The sequence below is a fragment of the Acomys minous genome, assembly GCF_964271855.1.
Source record: "Acomys minous genome assembly, chromosome: 17".
NCBI lineage: Eukaryota > Metazoa > Chordata > Mammalia > Rodentia > Muridae > Acomys > Acomys minous.
In genome coordinates, this window is record NC_140500.1 from 25164381 (window position 1) to 25187317 (window position 22937).

General features: G+C 40.4%; 1 protein-coding gene across 3 annotated transcripts in view; it reads right to left on the reverse strand.

Annotated features, from left to right (window-relative positions):
* KDM5A (lysine demethylase 5A) overlaps nt 1–22937 on the reverse strand; it is an 80245-nt gene that overhangs the window by 47504 nt on the left and 9804 nt on the right. For 2 of the 3 annotated variants that reach the window (XM_084766074.1, XM_084766075.1), the window contains exons 4-12: nt 22083–22253; nt 18741–18875; nt 17454–17559; nt 14455–14546; nt 12111–12269; nt 9897–10016; nt 9086–9244; nt 5264–5445; nt 2013–2175 (exon numbers count right to left, since the gene is read on the reverse strand). In XM_084766074.1, the coding sequence (XP_084622200.1) occupies nt 2013–2175; nt 5264–5445; nt 9086–9244; nt 9897–10016; nt 12111–12269; nt 14455–14546; nt 17454–17559; nt 18741–18875; nt 22083–22253 (1287 nt within the window). The remainder of the gene's footprint in view (nt 1–2012; nt 2176–5263; nt 5446–9085; nt 9245–9896; nt 10017–12110; nt 12270–14454; nt 14547–17453; nt 17560–18740; nt 18876–22082; nt 22254–22937) is intronic. The other variant, XM_084766076.1, reaches the window with a different exon arrangement.

Genomic DNA, 22937 nt, shown 5'->3' on the forward strand with positions numbered 1-22937 from the left:
GTCAATGTACCACTACTCCAGCTCCCACCATGTAGTGGTACCATTCCCTGGGAAGATGGTCCTAGGCTATATAAAAAGGAAGCTAAGCATCAGCCTGTCTTAGCCAGCAACAGACATCTTCCATGGTTTCTGCAGTATCTTTTTGCTTTGAGTTCTTTGCCCTAAGGTGATGCTGTGTTGAACAGCCATGCAGGCCTGTCTTCAACTTCCTGTTTTTTATTTCCCTCGATGACGGACTAAGTATGATTGGGAATTTTCAGCTGAAATAAATCCTTTCCTTAATTTGTTTTGGTCAGTGTTTTATTACACAACGGAATGAAACTACAACAGCTATCATTTTAAAGAAGTTGTTGTAGTTAAGTAGAAAGAATACAGAATGTAAGATCTAAGAGTTACTGAGGTCATTCAGTGGGCACAGGCTCTTGCTACCCTGCCTGATGACCTGAACTCAATCTCCATGATCCACATGGTGTCATTAGAGAACTGACCCCCACGAGTGTTCTCAAAACTACCACACATACACCATGGAACAACAGGACTGGAGAGATGGCTCAGTCATTAAAGGATCGGCTCACAACCAAAAACACAAAATAAGAAAACACAATAAAAAAATCAAGAACAACAACAATGCTTTAAAAGGGACCAGAGAGATAGATGGCTTAACAGTTAAGAGAGCTTACTGCTCTTCTGAAAGACCCAGGTCAGTTTTCACCACCCACATGGCAGTTGGCAATAGCTGTAACGTCTATTCCATGGGATCTAGTGTCTTCTTTTGGACTCTGAAAGCACCAGGAACACACATAGCACACACATATACACACAAGTGAAACACTCATACACATAAAAATTTTAAAACCTTACAAAAAAAATTCTCACTGGGTAAGCAGTAGCTCACACACACCTTTAATCCCAGCACTAGGGAGGCAGAGGCAGGTGGATCTCTGAATTTGAGGCTAGCCTGGTCTAAAGAGTGAATTCTAGGACAGCCAGAGCCACTCAGAAAAACCCTGTCTCAAAAAAACCAATTAATTAATTCCCAAGGGCTGGAGAGATGTCTCATCCATTAAGAGAACTTATTGCCCCCTGCAGAGGACCCAGGTTTGATTCCCAGCACCCACACTGTGGTTCACAACCATCCTTACCTCCAGTTCCAAGGGACCTAAAGCCCCCTCTGACTTCCTCAGGCACCATATACATACATGATGTACATGCATACTTATAGGAAAAACATTCATACACATAAAATAAATCTTTAATTAAAAAAAATCCCAAACATTTAGAAAACACACAACATACATTAATAAATGCTTTCTTTCTTTCTTTTTTCTCGCCCTCCCCCTTGGCCCCCCCGGTTTTCTTTCTTTTTTGTGTTTAAGACAGGATTTCACTGTGTAGCAACCCTGGCTGTCCTCAAACTCATAGAGATAGTTGCCTCTGCTTCCTGAGAGATGGGATTAAGGGCATGCACTACTACCGTCTGGCAAAACTGAATGTCTTAATAAAAACAAAAATGTATTTCAAATTGTGAAAATGAGCATACAAGTTTTTAAAAACCATTCTTAAAGTCAAGAAGATCTGAGCATGGTGGTGTGTACTTTTAATGCCAGCACTCAGGAAGCAAAAGCAAGTGGATTTCTCCAGTGCAGCCTGGTCCACACTTGCTGTGCAGACCACAGAAGAGTCACCAAGTAACTCTATCTAAAAAACAAAAACAAAACAACAACAAAGTTTAAAAAGAAAAAGAAAACGAACAATTTTTATTGAAAAACAGAAGGCTATTCAAACAGGCGACTGTAAGATATAAAATATGACTCAAAATACTTTAAAGCTTCCCTTTTTAATCAGATTAAAGTTCCAGTTAAAGTATAAATTCTAATTTGGCTATACTACAGGGCCTTTCACGTATAGTTACAACTCCCCTGCCCAAAACAAAACAAAAATCCTTGTGAGTATATCTAATCAGAAGCTAGAAAATCTTTGAAAATGCTGAAGGAAGACACAAAAAGACTCACAGGCACACCATGCTCCATGAGCACATTTGGGTTCATGATGGTTACTAACTGATGTAGGAGATCAGGCTGTGATTCAAATAGCTCAGGGGCCAGCTCCCTCATCACCTCCTCCAGTTGTTCTGCGGCATGAGACGGTACACCATACCATGTCTTTGGCTCACCCCTAGCAAAAGAAATAACTGTTTAGCTAGGTAGAACATGGTACCAATGAAGCCAGGGTCTTTCATTCAAATCCACTAAATTGTAATTAACCATGTCCATAAGTTATATGCCCACAATCCTGGCAAATGTCCCATAAATCCATGACCTAAAGTACATAAATAAAAATACCCTTCCAACAGAAAATGTAATACATGGAAGTCACTGTTCAAAAGGATATGGACATTCTGCCTTGATTCTCAGGAGTCTTCCAATTACCATCACAATGGGTAAAGCAAAGAGTCAATGGTTTTCAGAATATGTGTAAATAACTTCATTAACTTCAATTTTCCTATCCATGTAAATAAGCTAATACTACAAACTATTCAACCTTTAAACATGCTGGTCTACAAAAAAACCCAAAAAAACAAACAACAACAACAACAACAAAAAAAACCAGGCATCATTAGTCGAGTATATTATGGATTAGAGTTCATTTAGAATACTAAATACATACATAGGAAATAGTACTGGCTAGTTTTATGTAAACCCGACAAAAGCTAAGAGACATTTTGGAAGAGGGAACTTAACTGGGAAAATGCCCCCACCAGACTGACCAGTGGTCAAGCCTGTGGTATGTTTTCTTGACTGATGACCCATGTAGGTGGGCCCAGTTTACCATGGGCAATGGTACCTTACCACTAGACTGGTGCTCCTAGGTGCTGTAAGAAAGCAGGCTGAGAAAGCCATGAAAAGGGAGCCAGTAAAAAGTGCTCTTTTTTGAGCTCTGAGTCAGTTCCTGCCTCTAGGTTTCTGTCCTGACTTCCCTGCATGACTGACTATAAGCTGTAAAACAAAATAAATCCTTTCCTCTCTCAGTTGCTTTTGATCATGGTGTTTTGTTTCACAAAGTAAATTTTAAAAACCCAAGAAGAAATGAATTCAATTAATCAAACTATTTACAAAATAGTTGCATTTCCTAATTCTTATAATTCAGAAACCTCTAGATGAGAGCTATTTCTTGTGACCATAGATTCACTGTAGTGATAAGAATAGCTGAGCTGGATCCTGGAGAGATGGCTCAGCAGTTAGGAGAGCTGCTGGTTCTGCAAGAATACACAGGCTCAATTCCAGCACCTACACAGGGCAGCTCACAACTGCCTGGAACTTCAGTTCTGGGGATCTAATGCCCTCTTCTGGTCTCTTCAGGAACCTGCACTTATGTGGGGTAGACACACTCAGAGAGTGAGAGAGGGAGAGGGAGAGGGAGAGGGAGAGGGAGAGAGAGAGAGAGAGAGAGAGAAAAGAGAGAAAAGAGAAAGAGGAGAGAGACACACAGAGAGGATCACATATATATACATAAATAGAATAAAATAAATCTTTAAAAGGTAGTATTTTTTAAAATATATTTTGTTTGTGCCAGTAAATCAAATAGCTCCTAATCACATATGACCATAAAACACTTGAAATATGGCTACTCCAACTGAGGTAGTAAAATTTCAATTTCACCTACTTTTTTTTTTTTTAAGATTTATTTATTTATTATGTATATAATATTCTGCCTGCATGTGTGTCTGCCCACTAGAAGAGGGCACCAGATCTCATTATAGATGATTGTGAGGCACCATGTGGTTGCTGGGAATTAACTCAAGATTGGAAGACCATCCAGTGCCCTTAACCTCTGAGCTGTATCTCCAACCCTCACTTACTTTTAACTAGCTATTAAAAATGAAAGAAAAACAAAGGCGCCCATTTAAAATAGTATTCATATTATAAGGAACTTGCTAAGTAAATGAAAAATCTTTGAGTCCAAAACAAAACAAAACAAAACAAAAACCAGCAAGAGGGGGGGCAAAACAAAACAAAACAAAACAAAAACCGTAGCAAATGAATTTATTTAATGCATCTTAGGCATTTTTAGAGGAAATGTTATAAAAATGAAAAAGTGCTTCAAGTTTCAAATGCCAAATCAAATCTCTTAGCTATCTTAAATATCCCATTTTACCTTCAAGATACTTCAAAACTTGGGGATGGAGTGGCTTGGCAGCTAAGTTCACTTATTGTTCTTTCAGTGGACCAGGGTCAGTTCCCAGCACCTACCCGGCAGCTCACAAACACACAAAACTCCTAGTCCAGGCAATCTGATACCCACTTTTGGCCTCTAAAGGCTCATATACACATGTGGCACACACACATACACTCAGACACACTCACACACCTACATATATACATAAGATATAAATTAAAAATATATGTCAAAATTAGACAGAGGATATACCTCAGAACTTTAATGCTACTATGAACAAGGTCTTTTAATCCCTCACTTTGCAAAATAAAAGTCATCATTAATTATTTTCACATATACTACACAATTTACAACTTGGGGCTAGAAAGATGGCTCAGGGGTTAAGAGTACTGGCCACTCCATCTGAACTCTATCTGATTTCAGTTCCCTGAAGCTGCATGGCTCCTCAAAACTGTGTGTAACTCCAGTTCCAGAAAATCTGGTGCCTGCCTTCTTCTGGCCTCTGTGGCACAGAACACACGTGGCCCATAGACATACACACAAGTAAAACACCCATACACATAAAATAAAAAGTAACAAATAACATTTCGACACACAAACCAAAAGAACCTACTCTAGGATCTAATTATTACACATATTTTGAAAGAGAAATTGGTCTGAAACAGCTCCCCTCTCCATTTCAATACACTATTTTGCTTTTATGTAAAAAGTACTTTTAAAGTCAGTTTTCCCTAATATATCAGCTAATATTATTCCATCTTAAAAAATAAGTAACCAGGCCTAATGTGGTGAACATGCCTATAATTCTAGCACTCTGGTCGTACTATAGTCAGGAGATCCAGCCGCTCAAGGTGAACTACACAGAAGTTTGAGGCTAGCTTATCTCAAAAAAAATTAAAAATTAAACAATGGCTAAAAAAAAAAAAATCAGAGCCGAGGTGATAGCTCATTGGTAGACCAAGTACCTGGCACATATGAGATCCTGGATTTAATTCCTAATATCACTCCCTGCTTTGCCACCAAAACACAAACAAACAAACAAAAACCCAAAACCCAAGTACACATGCTGTAACAAGTGTGGACATACCAATGCAAGTAGTTAATGGAGTAACTCCAGTGATCTTCAATATGCCAGCAAAAAGAGGAAAAACACATTCCCACATAGAGCCACGGCACCTTCATACCAGAAATGTCCACATTAATATGTGCAAGAACAGACTGCTCCAGAACAGGCATGTTATTCAAATTCCAACCAGAAAGTGCATATTCCTATAAAAGGAAAAAAAGTTAAGCAAAAAATCAGAGTTTACAGGTGCTAAATGAGAATCTTTCTAAAAAGGCATTAACTTTCCAGAATGATCATCACAGTATTTAGCAAGAGCACAGTGCTAGACATTGACAAGATACATAATTCTTAATTTACAGTACTATGTTAAGTTGGTATTATACAGAAGATAATTACATCCTCTCCCATCAGGAGATATACATCAGGAAAAACTGGATAAAATTTAAGACTAACAAAGCAGCTTGTTTTATAGATGAACTTAAAAAATGAAAATACCGAGTTTCTAGAGACAATGTAAAAGGTATTGTCAGGGTTAATACAGGCACTTCTAATGGGTGAAGAAAATGGGCATGTGTTTCAGTACTTATCACTCTTATGCAGAGCACTTCTCAAACTAGGTACTAGAGGATCCACATTTTCCTAAAGATGCCAACACATTATTTGTCTTTTTTACTTTGCACAAGTATGAAACTTCCAGAGGAACACTAACCAAATAGAGGAATAAAAACTGCAACAGAAAGTTGGTAACTATGCTGGGCATTGGTGGCACACACCTTTAATCCCAGCATTTGGGAGGCAGAGGCAGGCAGGCAGATCTCTATGAGTTCGAGGACAGCTTGGTCTACAGTGCGAGTTCCAGGACAGCCAGAGTTGTTACACAGAGAAACCCTTTGGGGGGGGGGAGCCTGTAAAATTACTTTTCTTGCTGCTTCATAACTGTAATTTTCCTAGTGTTATTAATTATAATGTAAATATCTATATTTTCTAGTAGTCTTAGGTGACCATTTGAATCCCCCCAAGGGGTTGTGTCCCACAGGTTGAGAATCACTGATCTAAAATTGAAAGTCACCCACACTTTTCAAATTCATTGGCATGTATGTATACACGCACGCACGTATGTATGTAGGTATGTATGTGAGTGTGTATCTATCTATCTTTGAAGCAGAGTTATGTAGTCCTAGGTCTTGCTTTATAGACCAGGCTTGCTTTGAACTCATAAAATCCTCTCGCCTGAATGCTGGGATTAAGGCATGCACCACCACACCCTACACCACTGTATCTTTTGAGATAAGGTTACTTACTGAACCTGCCTACACTGTCTGGCCAACAAGCCCAGGGATGGAGTGGTCTCCACCAGTGCTGGAATTACAGGCATATACTGAGCGTACTTGAGCCATTTCCCTAGTCCTTAATTACTTGCTTCTTCCTAATTAAGGCAAAATGTTTAAATTATTTCCAACAAGCCCCACATGTAGGGGTGCACACCTTTAATCCCACCACTGGGAGGCAGAGGCAGGTGGATCTCTGTGAATTTGAGGCCAGCCTGGTCTACAAAGTGAGTCTAGGACAGCCAAGGATACACAGAGAACCGTGTCTCAAAAGACCAACAAACAAATTACTGATAGCAATAAAGAAATAGAAAAAGTAACAAGTAAAAAGGGGGAAAAAGATCAACTCAACTTAGCTTTGTGCATCTTTACAGGGCAAAGATCTCAAAAGCATACAAGAAACTCTACCTAGCCAGCACTTGAAGAAAACTTATTTTAGAAATTGCAAATAAGAGGTGGGCAGTGGTGGCGCAAGTCTTTAATCCCAGCAATCAGGAGGCAGAGGCAGGTAGATCGCAAAGTTCTAGACCAGCCTGGTCTACAAAGTGAGTTCCAGGACAGCGAGGGCTATACAGAGAAACCATGTCTTGAAAAACAAACAAACAAAAAACAAAAAAGAAAGAAAAAAATTACCAATAAAATTAACCAAAGGTGTCACTTTGGTTACCATTTTATAAAATGGTCTCTTACTATATTGCCAAGGCCAACACAAACTTATAGGTGCAAGCAATTCTCTTTGCTCAGCATCCCAAGTAGATTTATGAGTGTCCAACAAGTATCCAGTTGCACACATCAAACTTAATAGATTTTACTTCCTGTAAGTGTACCTGCATGTATACATGTGTACCCTCAGAGGCCAGAAGAGAATGCCGGATATTTGGAAGAGTTTCTCTTTTTGTTTCTGATTTGTGTAGACAGCGTTTCCATGGCTGTCCTGGACTCTCTTTGTAGACAAGGCTAGTCTCAAACTCACAGAGATCTGCCTGCCTCTGCTTCCCCAGTTCTGGGATTACAGGCATGTGCCACTGCACCAGCTGGAACAAGTCGTTTTCTTCTTTTCTTCTTCTTTCTTCCTCCTCCTCCTTCTTCTTTTCGTTTTTCGAGACAGGGTCTCTCTATGTAGCCTTGGCTGTCCTGAACCAGCTTTGTAGACCAGGCTAGCCTCGAACTCACAGCGATCTGCCCTGCTTCTTCCTCCCAAGAGCTGGGATTAAAGGCGTGTGCCACCACGCCTGGCTGGAACAAGTCTTCTTAACCACCCAGTCATCTTTCCAACCCACTTTCTAGATTGTGGAACAGAAAGAGCTAGGCAAAAACTTTGAACTAGGGCCAGTGACGTGGCTGCGTGAGAAAAGGTACCTGCTGCTAAACCTGACAACCTTAAGTTAGATCCCTAAGACTCACTCTATAGAAAAGAGAACAGGTTCTCATAAATTGCCCTTTTAGTACCCCAAATGATCCTCCAGCATGTGTGATACACACACATATATAAAACAAAACTGTTACTTGTTTTGTTTTGTTTTTTCCTGGAACTTGGTAGATCAGGCTGGCCCCAGAAACATCTGCCTGCCTCTGCATCAAGAGTATAATACATTTTTTAACAAACAACTTTCAAAATGCATTACAAGCTGGGTGTGGTGGCGCACGCCTTTAATCCCAGCACTCAGGAGGCAGAGGCAGGCAGATCGCTGTGAGTTCGAAGCCAGCCTGGTCTACAAAGTGAGTCCAGGACAGTCAAGGCTACACAGAGAAACCCTGTCTCGAAAAACCCAAAAAAAAAAAAAAAAAAAGTAGATTATAATTTTAACTAAATTAGTTTTAAAATTTAGAGATAAAATAATTTTTTACGATTTATGCATTTATTATTATGTATATAGTACTCTGCCTGCATGTACACCCACAGACCAGAAGAGGGCTTCAGATCATACTATAGATAGTTGTGAGCCATCATGTGGTTGCTGGGAATTGAACACAGGACATCTGAAAGAGCAGTCAGTTAGTTCTCTTAACCTCTGAGCCATCTCTCCAGCCCCTGATAAAATAATTCTTAAAGAAATATTGAAGCTGGGCATGGTGGTGCACACCTTTAATCCCAGCACTTAGGAGGCGGAGGCAGAGGCAGACGGATCTCTGTGAGTTCAAGGCCAGCCTGGTCTACAAAATGAGTCGAGGACAGCCAAGGCTACACAGAGAAACCCTGTCTCAGAACACAAGAATCAAAAGAATATTGAATATGATTTGTTCATGACAGTCTCAATATACAGCTCAAGCTGAACTACACATAACTCTCCTACCTCTGTTTCCAAAGCCTTGGGATTATAGGGATGGACACCCATGGCCATTTCATAAGCATTGTTCATAAAATTAAAGATTATTTATGTTGCCTAAATGCTACCTATTTCATATTTTACACTTGCATGGTCCCTTAGGATTAGAGAAAGTTTACTGTGAAAACGCAGTATCAGCTTCCAAGTTTACATAACATTTTACGTAGTTTACATAACAGTAGACACACCTCTTCTTCTGGCAACATCTTTCTCTGACCATCCTTTATCGGGAATCCACTTCCAAAATCTTTTGAAGAAATATCAGCACCATACTCTACAATAACATCTTCTTCAATGCTGCTTACTAGCCGCCAGAATTCCTTTTCTACTAGTTCTGTAGGAACCATCTATTCAAAAAACAAAACAAAACAAAAAACCAAAGATAATAATTAACTCATTTTAACTATAATCCTCTTAAACATAATACACAGACCAACTGAACAAAAACCTAACTAAAAACAAACAAATCATCCCATTTCCTAGAACAGAATCAATTCCCTTATCTCTCTATTGAGAATAGGGAAAAGCTAAAGATAACTAAAATTTAAACTTTAAGATTTTTTCATACATGTTGTAGTGGTGCACACCTTTGATCTCAGCACCAGGAGGCAGAGGCAAGTGGATCTCTGAGTTCCAGGCCAGCCAAGGCTACACAGTGAGACCTCATTTCAAAAACAACAAAAAACAAAAGAGTGAAATTAACAGGTCCCAGACTGGACAGATGGCTCAGAGGTTAAGAGCACTGTCTGTTCTCCCAAAGGTCCTGAGTCAATCCCCAGCAACCACACGGTGGCTCACAACCATCTATAATGAGATCTGACGGTCTCTTCTGACATGCAGGCAGAATACTGAATAAATAAAAAAAGAAATTAAAAGGTCTTTAGTTTTGAGATTTGGTATTCTCTAGCTTTTTTTAATATTGTTCCTGATTTCTAATAAAACTTGACAGAAAAAAAATCTTTGCTTCTCTATAAATCAAGCTAAATGATAGCTACTCACATGGACTGGCATATTGAAATAATCAGACTTAAAATTATCTGCCATCTCTCCAAAGCTTTGAAGTGTGTATTCTCTTACAGCTTGCTCAAATCCAAAGGCTTCTCGAGGTTTGTTACATTCCTGGGGAAGAAAAAGATATCTAAGGGTAAGCTCACTGAAACTGAAAAAGAAAGCATTAAACACTTCAGATACTAAGAGAAATGGATGGTAACTCAATGGAATCATGCTATCAGGCCCTAGGTTCAATATCTAGCCATACAACAAGTAAATGCCTCAACTATGGCTTTTCTTAATCATTTCTCTAGCTGAAACAAATATAATCACCCTTACACAGCAAAACAAGTATCAGTTATTTACAACACATTAATTACTTGAAACCAGAATCTCACTCCATGTTAATTCTTCTAAGGTAATGAGACTGCCTTAGGTACTGGGGCTAGTATTATGTTCTGCCACCAAGACAAGTTCTAAGAGAAGTAAATAAATACTCAAAGGAAAGAAAGGCCTGTGTTGTAGACTATCCATGGAACTCTTAGGCTGGGTGAATGGTTTCTCCATACTACCATCACCAGAAATTCAAATACCTCTAAGTCTTTTAGCAGAAAGCAAGTAGTAATTAAAAGGCCAGGCTGGGCATGGTGGTGCCCCCCCTATATTCCCAACACTTGGGAGGCAGAGGCAGACGGACCTCTGAGTTTGAGGGCAGCCTGGTCTACAAAGCAGTCCAGGTCAGCCTAGGACTACATAGAAAATCTTGTCAAGGAAAAAGAAAGGGAAGGAAGGAGACAGAATGAAGAAAAAAAGAAAGATTAAAAATAAAAGTACAATAAAAAACCAAAAACAAAAAAATAAAAGTACTATCAAGTTACATTTGGACAGCTAAACAGCATCATCTATTTATTTTAGAGTGTCATGTCTAAATCTAAATTTAATTTAAAAATCATCCATAGAAGCTGGAGAAGCGCCTCAGCTGTTAAGAGCACTAGCTGCTCTTCTAGAGGACCTGGGTTTATTTCCCAAAAACTACATATAACTCCAGGTCAGGGAATCTGTGATGGTCTGCACCACTCCCCATACTCTCAGGCATCTGAATGCTTGGTCTAGGAAGGTTTAGAAAGTGTGCTCTTCTTGACACAAATGTGTCACTGGAGGCAGGCTTTTTAGAGTGTCAACGCTTGTGTCCTTTAGTTCATTCTATTTCCTTGAAATTATGGTTCAGAGTGTAAATCCTCAGCTTTCTGCTCCCGTAGCTTTGCCTGCTGCTTTGCTGTGTATCTCAGCCATAACAGACTCTTAGCCCTCTGGAATCAAGTCTACAGTAAACTTTCTTCTACAAGTTCCCTTAGCCGTAATGTCTTATTATCACAGCAATAAAAAAGTAACTAATAGTAGATGTGATCTCTTCTTTTGGCCTCCACAGATATCAAACATGCATGTGGTATAAAAACATAAATGCAGGCAAAACACTCGCGCTCACAAAAAAGAAAACATCTATACGTTACCTTAATTTTTATTCTAACAATATAAATAGGGAGGATGAGGCAAGAGGGTTCCACTGAGTTCAAAGGCAGATTGGGACACAACATAAGACCTTGTCTCAAAGGGGGGAAAAAAATCCTGTTTTTCAAAATGATTATTTCCAAAAGCCCATCTATACAAAGCTTTGTTTAACACCAGGCACGCCTTTAATCCCAGCACTCTGGGAGGCAGAGGCAGGCAGATCTCTGTTAGTTTGAGGCCAGCCTGGTCTACACAGTAAGTCCAGGATAGCCAAGGCTAACACAGAGAAATCCTATCTCAAAAAAAAGAAAAAGAAGAGAGACAGAGAATAAGAAAAGATGTGGGGCACACGCCTTTAATCTCAGCACTCAGGAGGCAGAGGCAGGCGGTACACTGTGAGTTCAAGGCCAGCCTAGACTACAAAGTGAGTCTAGGACAGCCTGGGCTATTACACAGAGAAACCCTGTCTTCAATACCCCCCCCCCCGGAAAATGTCTCATTCAACTAAAATAAAATTAACCAATAGTCAGAGAAAGAAAAAAAAAATTAGACAAGCTGCAGCAAATACAGTTATTACACATCCATTCAAAATAGCTTTTTAAAATCCTAGAGATTTTTCAATGAGACCAGGACAAGCTTTTGGGAATGAGTTAATATTGCATGCATGGATTACTGTCTTTAGTTTTAAATGGACCCATAAGGTTAAGTTTGTACCTCAGCAACACACTTAGGACACCTCCAGTCTCCTTTGGGCACATCAGGTAGTGGTGGAAGCAGACAAAATGTATGATAGCTGTCATCACATCCATCACACAAAAGCAATTTATCTTCATTGTTTCCCCGGCCACAAAACATACAAACATAGAGATCAACCTATGAAAGAAGGTAAGTAAAAATAAGTATATTTTCTATAGTATAAAGTATTTTTTCCCATGAACTACTCCTTAAAATAAATAAAACGTACACTAATAATTAAACATAGCTTAATCCTAAAAATATCTATTTCAAGCAATTTCCCCCAGAACTTCTATAGGCAATTAGCAAAAATATAAGAAGGTACCAGAATCAAAAGCACTATAACCAAGGGTATGGAAAAGTAAATTTATACTTCAAAAGCATCATTCATTCATTCCACATACCAATACTATAATACAGAGTACTGAGAACTGACTATCAAATACTGTTCCTTAATGATTTTTAAGAATCCTTGGAAGACGCTGGAGAGACTGCCCAGTGATTTAGAGCACTGGCTGCTCTTCCAGAGGACCCAGATTCAATTCCCAGCACTCACATGGCAGCTCACAACCGTCTGTAACTCCAGTTCCAGGAGATCCATTTTTTTTTTAATTTTTTATTTTTTGGTTTTTCGAGACAGGGTCTCTCTGTGTAGCCTTGGCTGTCCTACATTCGCTTTGTAGACTAGGCTGGCCTCAAACTCACAGTGATACACCTGCCTCTGCCTCCCAAGTGCTGGGATTAAAGGTGTGGGTCACCACGCCGGGCTGAGATCCAACATTTTTACACAGACTTGCATGCAGGCAAAACACCAATGCACATGAAAATAAATAAACAAATAAAAATGTAAAATCGCTTAAATCCTTGAAATCTGCGAGTGTTGGGGCTGGAGAGATGGCTCAGCGGTGAAGAGCACTAAGTGCTTTCCCAGAGGTCCTGATTTCAATTCCCAGGAACTACATGGTGGCTCACAACCATCTATATGTGATCTAAATGTACACTGTATACATAATAAATAAATTTAAAAGAAAAAAGAAAAAGAAATCCACGAGTGTTTGGTTCCAGGATCCAACCACCAGTACCTACCCAAGTAGATACCAAAACCCATGGGTGTTTATATTCTTTATATAAAATAAAATGACATAATATTTGTCTATGTTTTATACATATCCTCACTCAGAGCAAGTAATCTACAGATTACTTATACTATGTAAATGCTTTAGAAATTGCCACACTAAGCCCTTTAATTCTAGGACTCAGGAGACAGAGTTAGTTTCAAGGCCAGCCTGGCCTACAGAGAGCTCCAGGGCTGTTACATAGATAAACCCTACCTTAAAAAAGCCAAAAGGCCACACTACATTGTTTAGTAAATAATGCCAAAATAGAGGGTTGATGTATGGTGGGCTTATTTGCTGTTGCATGCCTGTAATCCCAGCACAAGAGGTTAAGTCAGAATTACCTCACGTCTAAAGGCCACTTAGGTTCGCTCTGAGCTCTAGGCCAGCCTGGCCTATATAGCCAGAACCTACCTCATTTAAAAACAAAAACAAAAACAACTCTGTACTGCTCAGCACAGTAGTAATTTTTTCCATGTGTATGGAGGGTGTGTTTTTGGGTTCGTTTTGTTTTGTTTTTCTTTGCTGTGTGCCGTGTGCATGCCTGGTGCTGTCAGAAGCCGAAGGGTGGAAGAAGTCATCAGGTCCCTCCAACTAGAATGACAGACAGCGGTGGGCTGCGAGGTGGGTAGGTCTGGGAGTCAGACTGAGCTTCTGGAAGGGCACCCGGCGCATTAGCCACTGCATTAGCCACTGCATTAGCCACTGCGCACCTCTTCAGCCCCAGAAACAACTTCTCCTAAGTCTTCAGTCTGAGCCGGGTATAGTGGCGCACACCTTTAAGCCCAGCACTCGGGAGGGCAGAGGCAGGTGGATTGCCTTGAGTTTGAGGCCAGCCTGATCTAGAGTGAGTGGAAGACAGCCAGGGCTCTGTGTAACAGAGAAACCCTGTCTCAAAAAACAAAACAAACAAACAAACAAAAAAGTTTTCAATCTGTATTTAGTTGAATCAGTGGAAATAGAACCTCAAGGTATAAATGGCCAACTATAAAGATTTCTATTGACTTCTCTAACTCAGTTCCCACACGCATATTATTTAGGGGAGTGTACACAAGACAAAGCACAGTTAACATTACATAAATCAAAGCTACCAGCTGAGCTTTTCTACCATGCCTTCTAGTCAAGTGAGCTAATCTAACACCATATATTAAGAAACACCAGAATAAAAAATAAATCCTTTCCCTCCTGACAAATCCCAAAGCACTTACAAAGTTAACAGAGAGAGTTCCTTTCCGTTGTCTCATTTGCATGTTAAATGAGTCTGACCTGTTGGTAACTTTTCGTCTTCGGGTGACCTCATCTTGAAAGAAAAAGTTATACAATGAAAGTAAAAGCTGAAGTTGAGCGATTACTACAGACAACAAACTATTTTAAATTATTTAAAGTCTTACGACACTATGAGGTAGACTGTTATTGTCTGCAGCTGATGATAAAGAACCTAAGGTACAGAGAAATTAGATAACTTCTTCAAGATCACAGTCAGTATATAGCAGATTTGGGATGCTAATCTAGACAAATCCAGGGAGTTAAAACCTTCAATGCTGCCTGTATGCAGTACTTACTACGTTCTGTCTATATGTATGCTTTAGAGGGGCTCTTAAGGTAGGCACAGCTTTTTCTTTAAGATGACTACATGGAAACAATAACTGTAGGGATGGCAAAAGAAGATCAGGAATGGTTGTGCATACCTTTAATGTCAACACTCAGGAGGAAAGGCAGGCAGATTTATTTGCGTTTGAGACCAGACTGGTTTACATAGCAATTTATAGGACAGCCACAGCTACACAGTGAAACCACATCACAAAACACAGGCATGGTGGCTCACATCTGTAATCTCAGACTTGTGAGGCAAAACAGGAGGGTTGCCAAAAGAATAAAGAAAAGTACCCAGCAAATCAGAACAAAGTTGAAAGATTTATTTATTCATTTAATTTTGGAAAAAGGGTCTCACAATGTCTGTCTGAGACACTTAATTCTTTTTTTTTTTTTTTTTTTAAAGACTTGAACATCAAAAGAGAGCACTAGATCTCATTCTAGATAGTTCTGAGCCACCATATGGTTGCTAAGAATTGAACTCAGAACCTTCGGAAGAACAGAAAATGTTCTTAATCTCTGAGTTATCTCTCCAGCCCCAGGACTTATTCTTAAAAGGGTAATTTAAAAAACATGCCTGATAAGTATTATCACACTGGTTGTGTTGTTCTTTTTTCATTTTTGTAATACCAGACTGATTTTTTTTTCTTCGAGACAGGGTCTCTCTGTGTAGCCTTGGCTGTCCTGGACTCACTTTGTAGACCAGGCTGGCCTCGAACTCACAGCTATCCACCTGTCTCTGCCTCCCGAGTGCTGGGATTAAAGGCGTGCGACACCACGCCCAGCCACCAGACTGATTTTGTATAGGCAAAATACTACTGACCTATATCTCTAGCCTTCTTTAATGCTATTTTGTTTCTCCAAACTGCCCAGATTGGTGAGAAATTTACTCTAGTCCAGCCATGCCTCAAACCTATGTTGTCTAAGCCTTCTCAATAGGTGGAATTATAGCAAACAAGTTTTGAGAGTAGAAGAGTATTATCCGATCCCCTACAGTTCAACTCACAATACCCATCTCATAAATACAGAGTGATATGTGATCTTAATAGTTCATTAGATTATTAGAGTCAAGTATGTCCAGCCTCTTCTTCATGAAAATAATTTTTTAAGTTAACATGTATATAAGAGAGCTGGGTGTGGTGGTGTATCCCTTTAATCCCAGCACTCGGGAGGCAGAGGCAGGTGCATCTCTGTGAGTTTAAGGCCAGCCTGGTCTACAAAGATAGTTTCAGGACAGCCAAGTCTATTACACAGAGAAACCCTGTCTAAAAAAACCGAAGTAAAGCCGGGCGTGGTGGTGCACGCCTTTAATCCCAGCACTTGGGAGGAAGAGGCAGGAGGATTGCTATGAGTTCAAGGCCAGCCTGGTCTACAAAGTGAGTCCAGGACAGCCAGGGCTACACAGAGAAACCTTGTCTTGAAAAACCAAAAAAACAAAACAAAACAAAAAACCGAAGTATGTAAGAATAGTGCAACATGATTGCTACATCAGGAATTCTACTCAGGAAATTTTCTAATATGACACTAAATTAGGTTCCTTAAAGAATTATTTCAATGGTATAACATAAAAAGGACAAATTGGGGCTGGAGAGATGGCTCAGTGGTTAAGAGCACTGTCTGCTCTTCTGAAGGACCCGGGTTCAATTTCCAGCACCCACATGGCAGCTCACAACTGTTTGTAACTCCAGTTCCAAGGGACCTGACATCTCACACCAATGCACATAAAATAAAGTTAAATAAATTTAAAAAAAAAAAGGACAAATTATTTAAAGCATTAAAATGATGGTCAGAGTTTAAAGTTCACCTCTTCTCAGTGTGTTTTCACACTAGAAGTCTGAGAATCCCTTTACTTTAAAAATAACAGCCAGGAGCTGGAGAGATAGCTTCAAGGTTAAGAGCACTGACTGCTCTTCCAGAGGTCCTGAGTTCAATTCCCAGCAACCACATGGTGGCTCACAACCATCTATAATATAATTGATGCCCTCTTCTGGCAGGCAGGTGTACATGCAGGCAGAACACTGTATACATAATAAAGAAATCTTTAAAAAACAAAAACAAAAAACAAAACAAAAAAAACAGCCAGGAGCTGGGCATGTTAGTGCATGCCTGTACTCCCAACACTTGGGAGGCAGAGGAAGGCAGATCTCTGTGAGTTCGAGGCCAGTCTAGTCTACAAAGCAAGTTGACGACAGCCACGGCTACCCAGGGAAACTCTATCTCCAAAAAAAAAAAAAAAAAAAAAAAAAAGGAAAACAAATAAACAAACAAAACCACAACTACTTTTAGACCGCTACATGGCAAGCAGTAACTTAGTTACTAGTGAAACTAAACTACCTTTTAGACACTAAATTTCCATGTTGTATACTGGATATGGAGAAGGACAGATAATTCTTCTAAAAGTCCAAAAATGCAGTGAAATATTCGTTCCTTACATATTACGTTTAATAGTTCTACCACTAAAAAAAAAAACCAAAACAAGCCAGTCTACCTACATACCATGTAGCAAGTTTACAAATGTTACGAATTCCCAGTACAGAGTGAAATTCAAATTATCACTTGAGCCTTTTGACAACCATGTCACTGCACATCATTTCATACCAATAACAGATTTTACCTTCTTTATCTTTTGCTCCTACTGCCAGGCCCACAACTTTGGGTCCAGCCCCAAAAATCTGAAGTTTCTTCAGTTCTGTGTTTCTATTTACTTCTCCAGAATCTGACTAAAATAAATAAATAAATAAAATGAATATTAGCATTATTAGTTTGAATCACACAATTAGTTTTTCTTAAGAGATAAGGTCTTAGCTGGGCAGTGATGGCCCAGGCCTTTAGTCCCAGTACTTGGGAAGCAGAAGCAGGTGGGGCCCTTAAACCAGCCTAGGGGATCCAGGCTCAAAACAAATAACCAAAGAGAAGCTAGGGGAGAGCGAGAGAGAAGGCTCAACAGTTAAGTGCATTAGCTGTTCTTCCAGAGCACCCAAAGTTCAATTCCCAGCACCCACAATGGAAGCTCACAACCATTTGTTTCTCCAGTTCCAGGTGATCCCACACCCTCTTCCTGCCTCCAAGGGTGTAAGTGGTGCACAGATATACATGTAGTTAAAACACCCATACACATAAGTTAAATTAAAATTAAAAGAAAATAGGATCTGGGACCTAGGGAAACTATTTCAATATTTAAAGAGATTGCTATACAAGAATAAGGATCTGGCCAGGCGTGGTGGCGCACGCCGTTAATCCCAGCACTTGGGAGGCAAAGGCAGGTGGATCTCCATGAGCTCGATGCCAGCCTGGTCTACAGAGTTAAGTTCCAGGACAGCTAGAGCTGTTACACAGAGAGAAACCCTGTCTAGAAAAAGACAAAGACAAAAAAAAAAAAAAAAAAAAAAAAAAAGATGCCAGGTGTGGTGGCACACTCTTTTAATCCCAGCACTCAGGAAGTGGAGGCAGAGGCAGGCTGAGTTCGAGGCCAGCCTGGTCTACAAAGCGAGTCCAGGACAGCCAAAGCTACACAGAAAAACCCTGCGGGGGCGGGAATGGTCCAGGGGGCTACTGAAGATGGCTTACCAAGTAAAGCACGTCCCACCGAGCCTGAACTGTGTCCTAGGAACCAACCAAATGGTAAGAGAGAACTGTCTTTCAAAAGCTGTTCTCTGACCTCCACATACATACTATGGTATGTACATAAACACACACCACAGACGAAAGAAAAAATATTTTTTTTCCAAGACAGGGTTTCCTTGGGTAGCCTTGGCTGTCCTAGACTCACTCTGTAGACCAAGCTGGTCTTGAACTCACAGAGATCCGCCTGCCTCTGCCTCCCTGAGTGCTGAGCACAGAAGTGCGAGGCTACACCTGGCTACAAGAAAATTTTAAATGCTCCACAGACACTGACAGATACCTGAGACTTGACACGTCTTGTTCTCTTTGGCGGAATATTCATTCTTGTTCCCCGCTCTGGGGAAGGCTGGATATCAGTACTGAGAACTTCAGCCTCAATTTTTTCCTTAAGATCTAAGTCAGGCATCTGTACACCCTAAAGGAGAAGGACACAAAATAAGAGAAAATACATTAATAAAACAAGTTTTCAAATGAATGGAAAATTAGCAAATTTTGGTAACTTCCTAACAGTACATGAAACCAGATGGCAATCCTGACCTCAACTCATCTATAAACTCAAAATAATCCCTGAAAAAGCAACATCTGCTTTATTCTTCAGAGTGTCTCTTGTAGGCCTAGAACTCCCTAAGTAGCAGACAATGGCTTTGAAGTTCCTATTCTTTAGGATTATAGGCATCCACCACTACACCAAGCTCCCAATGGGCTTTGCTTCTTTGTATTTTTCTTCCTTTCTTCCTTCTTTTTTCAAAGATTTATTTATTATTTTACATTATTCTGCTTGCATGTGAGCCAGCAGGGCACTAGACCTCTTTCTAGGTGGTTATGAGCCACTGTGTAGCTGCTGGGAATTGAACTCAAGACCTTTGGGAGAACAGCCAGTGTTCTTAACCTTTGAGCCACCTTTCCAGCCCCTACTTGTCTGTATTTTTCAACATGCCTACCAGGGTTTCTTTTTATGGAAATTAAAAGCAAACACTAAAATTTATGTGAAAATGCAAACTGTCTGAAAATAATGAAAAAGAACAACATTAGAGAACGTATACTACTAGCTATCAAAATGTACTCAAAACAACAATACTGAAAGAGTGCACTAGGGCTGGAGACGGCTCAGCAGGTAAGACCATACGCTGCTCTTACAGAGGACCCAAATATGGTTCCCAGAACCCACATCAGGCAGCTCTCGAGTGCCTAGACTCCAGCTTCTGGAGAAGACAACCTCTCTGACCTCTGTGGGCACCTGCACTCATTTGCACATACTCACACACAGACATATACAAACTGGATGGGAAAAATGGCCCAGCCATTAAAGGATAGGTTCACAACCAAAACCAGACATGCATAAACATAAAAAACCTTTCAGCCGGGCACAGTGGTGAGTCCAGGACAGCCAATGCCACACAAAGAAACCTTGTCTCAAAGAACTTAAAAACAGAACAAAAACCAACAAAGATAGCAAAGTATTGGTGATAGGCAAGCCCCTCCTATCTGTGCGGCATTTGTTCTAAGCGCCCCAGCAGAGGTCTGAAAATGAAAATGTGCATAGTGCTGAACCCTATATACTTTTCCTGTACATTTATAGTTAGAATAAACTATCTTGCAAAGATTTTTAAAAGATTTTGTGTGTTGAATGTTTTACCTGCATACATATAAGTGCATGCATGTCTGGTGCCCTGGAAGACCAGAAAGGGGACCAGATCCCCAGCAGCTGGAGTTTCAGATGGTTGTAGCTGCCATGTAGGTGGCTAGGAACTGAAGCTGGGTCCTTTGCAAGAGCAGCAAGTCTCTCTGCTGCTGAATTATCTCTCCGAGCCCAAAACTTCAACTTGTAAATTAATCACAGTAAGATACTGACTACTAGGAAGGCCAGTGAGAAAAAAAGAGTATCATTCAAGATTGACCCATTACATTCCTCACAAAATAAGTTAGAACTGAGCTAGAAGCTTCTTCATAGTGGCTAGCTTTCAGAGTACTGGAAAATGCTATGTAGGCTGCTACAAAGACTTATCATCAGTCTTATTCAGTAATGCATGGTGCATTACCAATTTGACAGACATGGTGGACCTACTAACATAATAGTGGCGTGAGAGCTATGGTGGTGACCAACCACTTCATGCTTGGATTTGAAGTCTGTTCCACAGACTAGAAGCCATGCTATACACATAATCAAAAAGCCTATGGCTTAGCCAGGTGCAGTGGCACACGCTTGTAATCTCAGACTAGGGGAGGCAGAGGCAGGCAGATCTCTGAGTTAGAGTCCAGCCTGGTCTACAAATTGAGTCCAGGGCAGCCAAGGCTACACAGAGAAACCTTGTCTTGAAGGAAAAAAAGAAAAGGAAAAAAAAAAAAGCCTATGGCTAGAAAGGTGATAGACCCTAGTGAGGAATTTACCGCTGTTATTTTGCTAAATGGTCAGAATATGCCTGTCAAATTGCATTTTAAATGTTTATGATCATGTATTAGTGCTGGTGTCAACTTTGATCAGAAAAGCTTCTTTCTGCAGTATGTGGTGCTTACTGCAACGACTCGTAACTGGTCAAAGTGCTAAGAATAAGAAACTAAAAAAAAAAAAAAAAAAAAAGGATAAGAAACTATTTAAGGATCAGACTCAAACAGAAACCTCGGAAATGGCCACTTTAAGCTCTAGGCAACATTAGAGAAGTGGGACGAAGGCTGGACCTTGCAACTCTTAGTCAAGATTTCTCTGTGTAATAGCCCTGGCTGTCCTGGTACTCTTATTTGTAGGCCAAACTGGCCTTAATCTCATAGCAGTCCAACTTCCTCTGCCTCCCGAGTGCTAAGATTAAAGGAGTGAGCCACCACACCTGGCACAACTCATACTTTTAACCCCAGCACTTAAGAGGCAGAGGCAGAGGCAGAGGCAGGTAGGCCTCTATAAACTGGAGGCCAATCTGGGCCACAAAGTGAGTTCCAGGCTATACAATGAGACCCTGTCTCAAAAATCCAAAATAAGCTAAGCACAGTGGCCCATGCCTTTAATCCCAGCACTTAGGAGGCAGAGGTAGGCAGATCGCTGTGAGTTGGAGGCCAGGCTGGTCTACAAATTGAGCCTAAGACAGCCAAAGCTACACAGAGAAACTCTGCCTCAAAAAACAAAAGAGAAAACAAAAGCAAAAGATGAAATAAAACCATTTTTAAAAATCCAAAATAGGCCAAAACAAAACTTTTCAAAAATCAAAGATTTATCTTAAATATGAACACATCATTCATTCTCATTATCCTTTTACCTTGTAAACCACTAGAAATAGCTCTAATTTTTAGACTTTAACACTTTTTCTTGTCAAATTTTGGTGTCTAGAGAAAGCCATTCCATGGCGTGTGTGTGTGTGTGTGTGTGTGTGTGTGTGTGTGTGTGTGTGTGTTGAGACTGCGTTTCTCTGTGTAGCCCTGGCTGTCCTGGACTCACTTTGTAGACCAGGCTGGCCTCGAACTCACAGCGATCATCCAGCCTCTGCCTCCCGAGTGCTGGGATTAAAGGCGTGCACCACCACGCCTGGCAGCCATTCCACTTTGTTATGCATAAACATATCACTTATAATGATATCACTTAGTTCATACTTGGCAAATTAGATTTATGACCTCTAAGAACAATGATGCATCTCACCATAAGGCTGACACCAGACTGGAAAAGCTCATATGGGTAGAGAATTCTTTCATAGTGTGACTTCAGAAGAGACCCAGTTCCTTTCCCTGGCAGATATCCTAAGCGGCTACCCACTTTAGACCATTTCTTCTCTTTGGTGACTATTTCAAAACCTCCTTTGCTGGCAACAATCTGAAAAAAAGAAGTTGGAATTCTTTAGGGAAAGATGTTAGTTTCAAGCATCCTAACTTTTATGATCTCAAAAGATAAAAGCTTTTCCTCCAGAGCAGCTGGTAGAGTGCTTGCCTAGTTCGCATGAAAGCCCTGAGTTTGACGCCCAGTACCCCAAAACCTAGGCGTGGTAGTGCACATCTGTAATTCAAGCTCTCAGGAGGTGGAGACAGGAGGGCATCTTTGGCTACATAATAGCCAAAGGTAAGTTCTTGCTGCCAAGCCTGATGCTCTGAGTTGCATCCCTAAAACCCACGTGGGTAGGACAACCAGTTCCTAAAAGTTGTCCTGACTTCCACAAATACTTCATGTCTGAGATCATGCATGTGCACACATACAAAATTAATGTTTTAAAAGTTCCACTGGGGCCGGGCATGGTGACACATGCCTTTAATCCCAGCACTCGGGAGGCAGAGGCAGGTGGATCGATGTGAGTTCAAGGCCAGCCTGGTCTACACAGCGAGTCCAGGACACTAAGGCTACACAGAGAAACCCTGTCTTGAAAAACAAACAAAACAAATCAAACAAAAAAGTTTCACCAGGTAAGTAAAATTCCAGCATCCTAACAATGTATCTTGTCTGTAAATATAAAAACTATTCTGAGGAGGGGAGGCACATGCCTTTAATCGGTAGTACTTGGAAGGC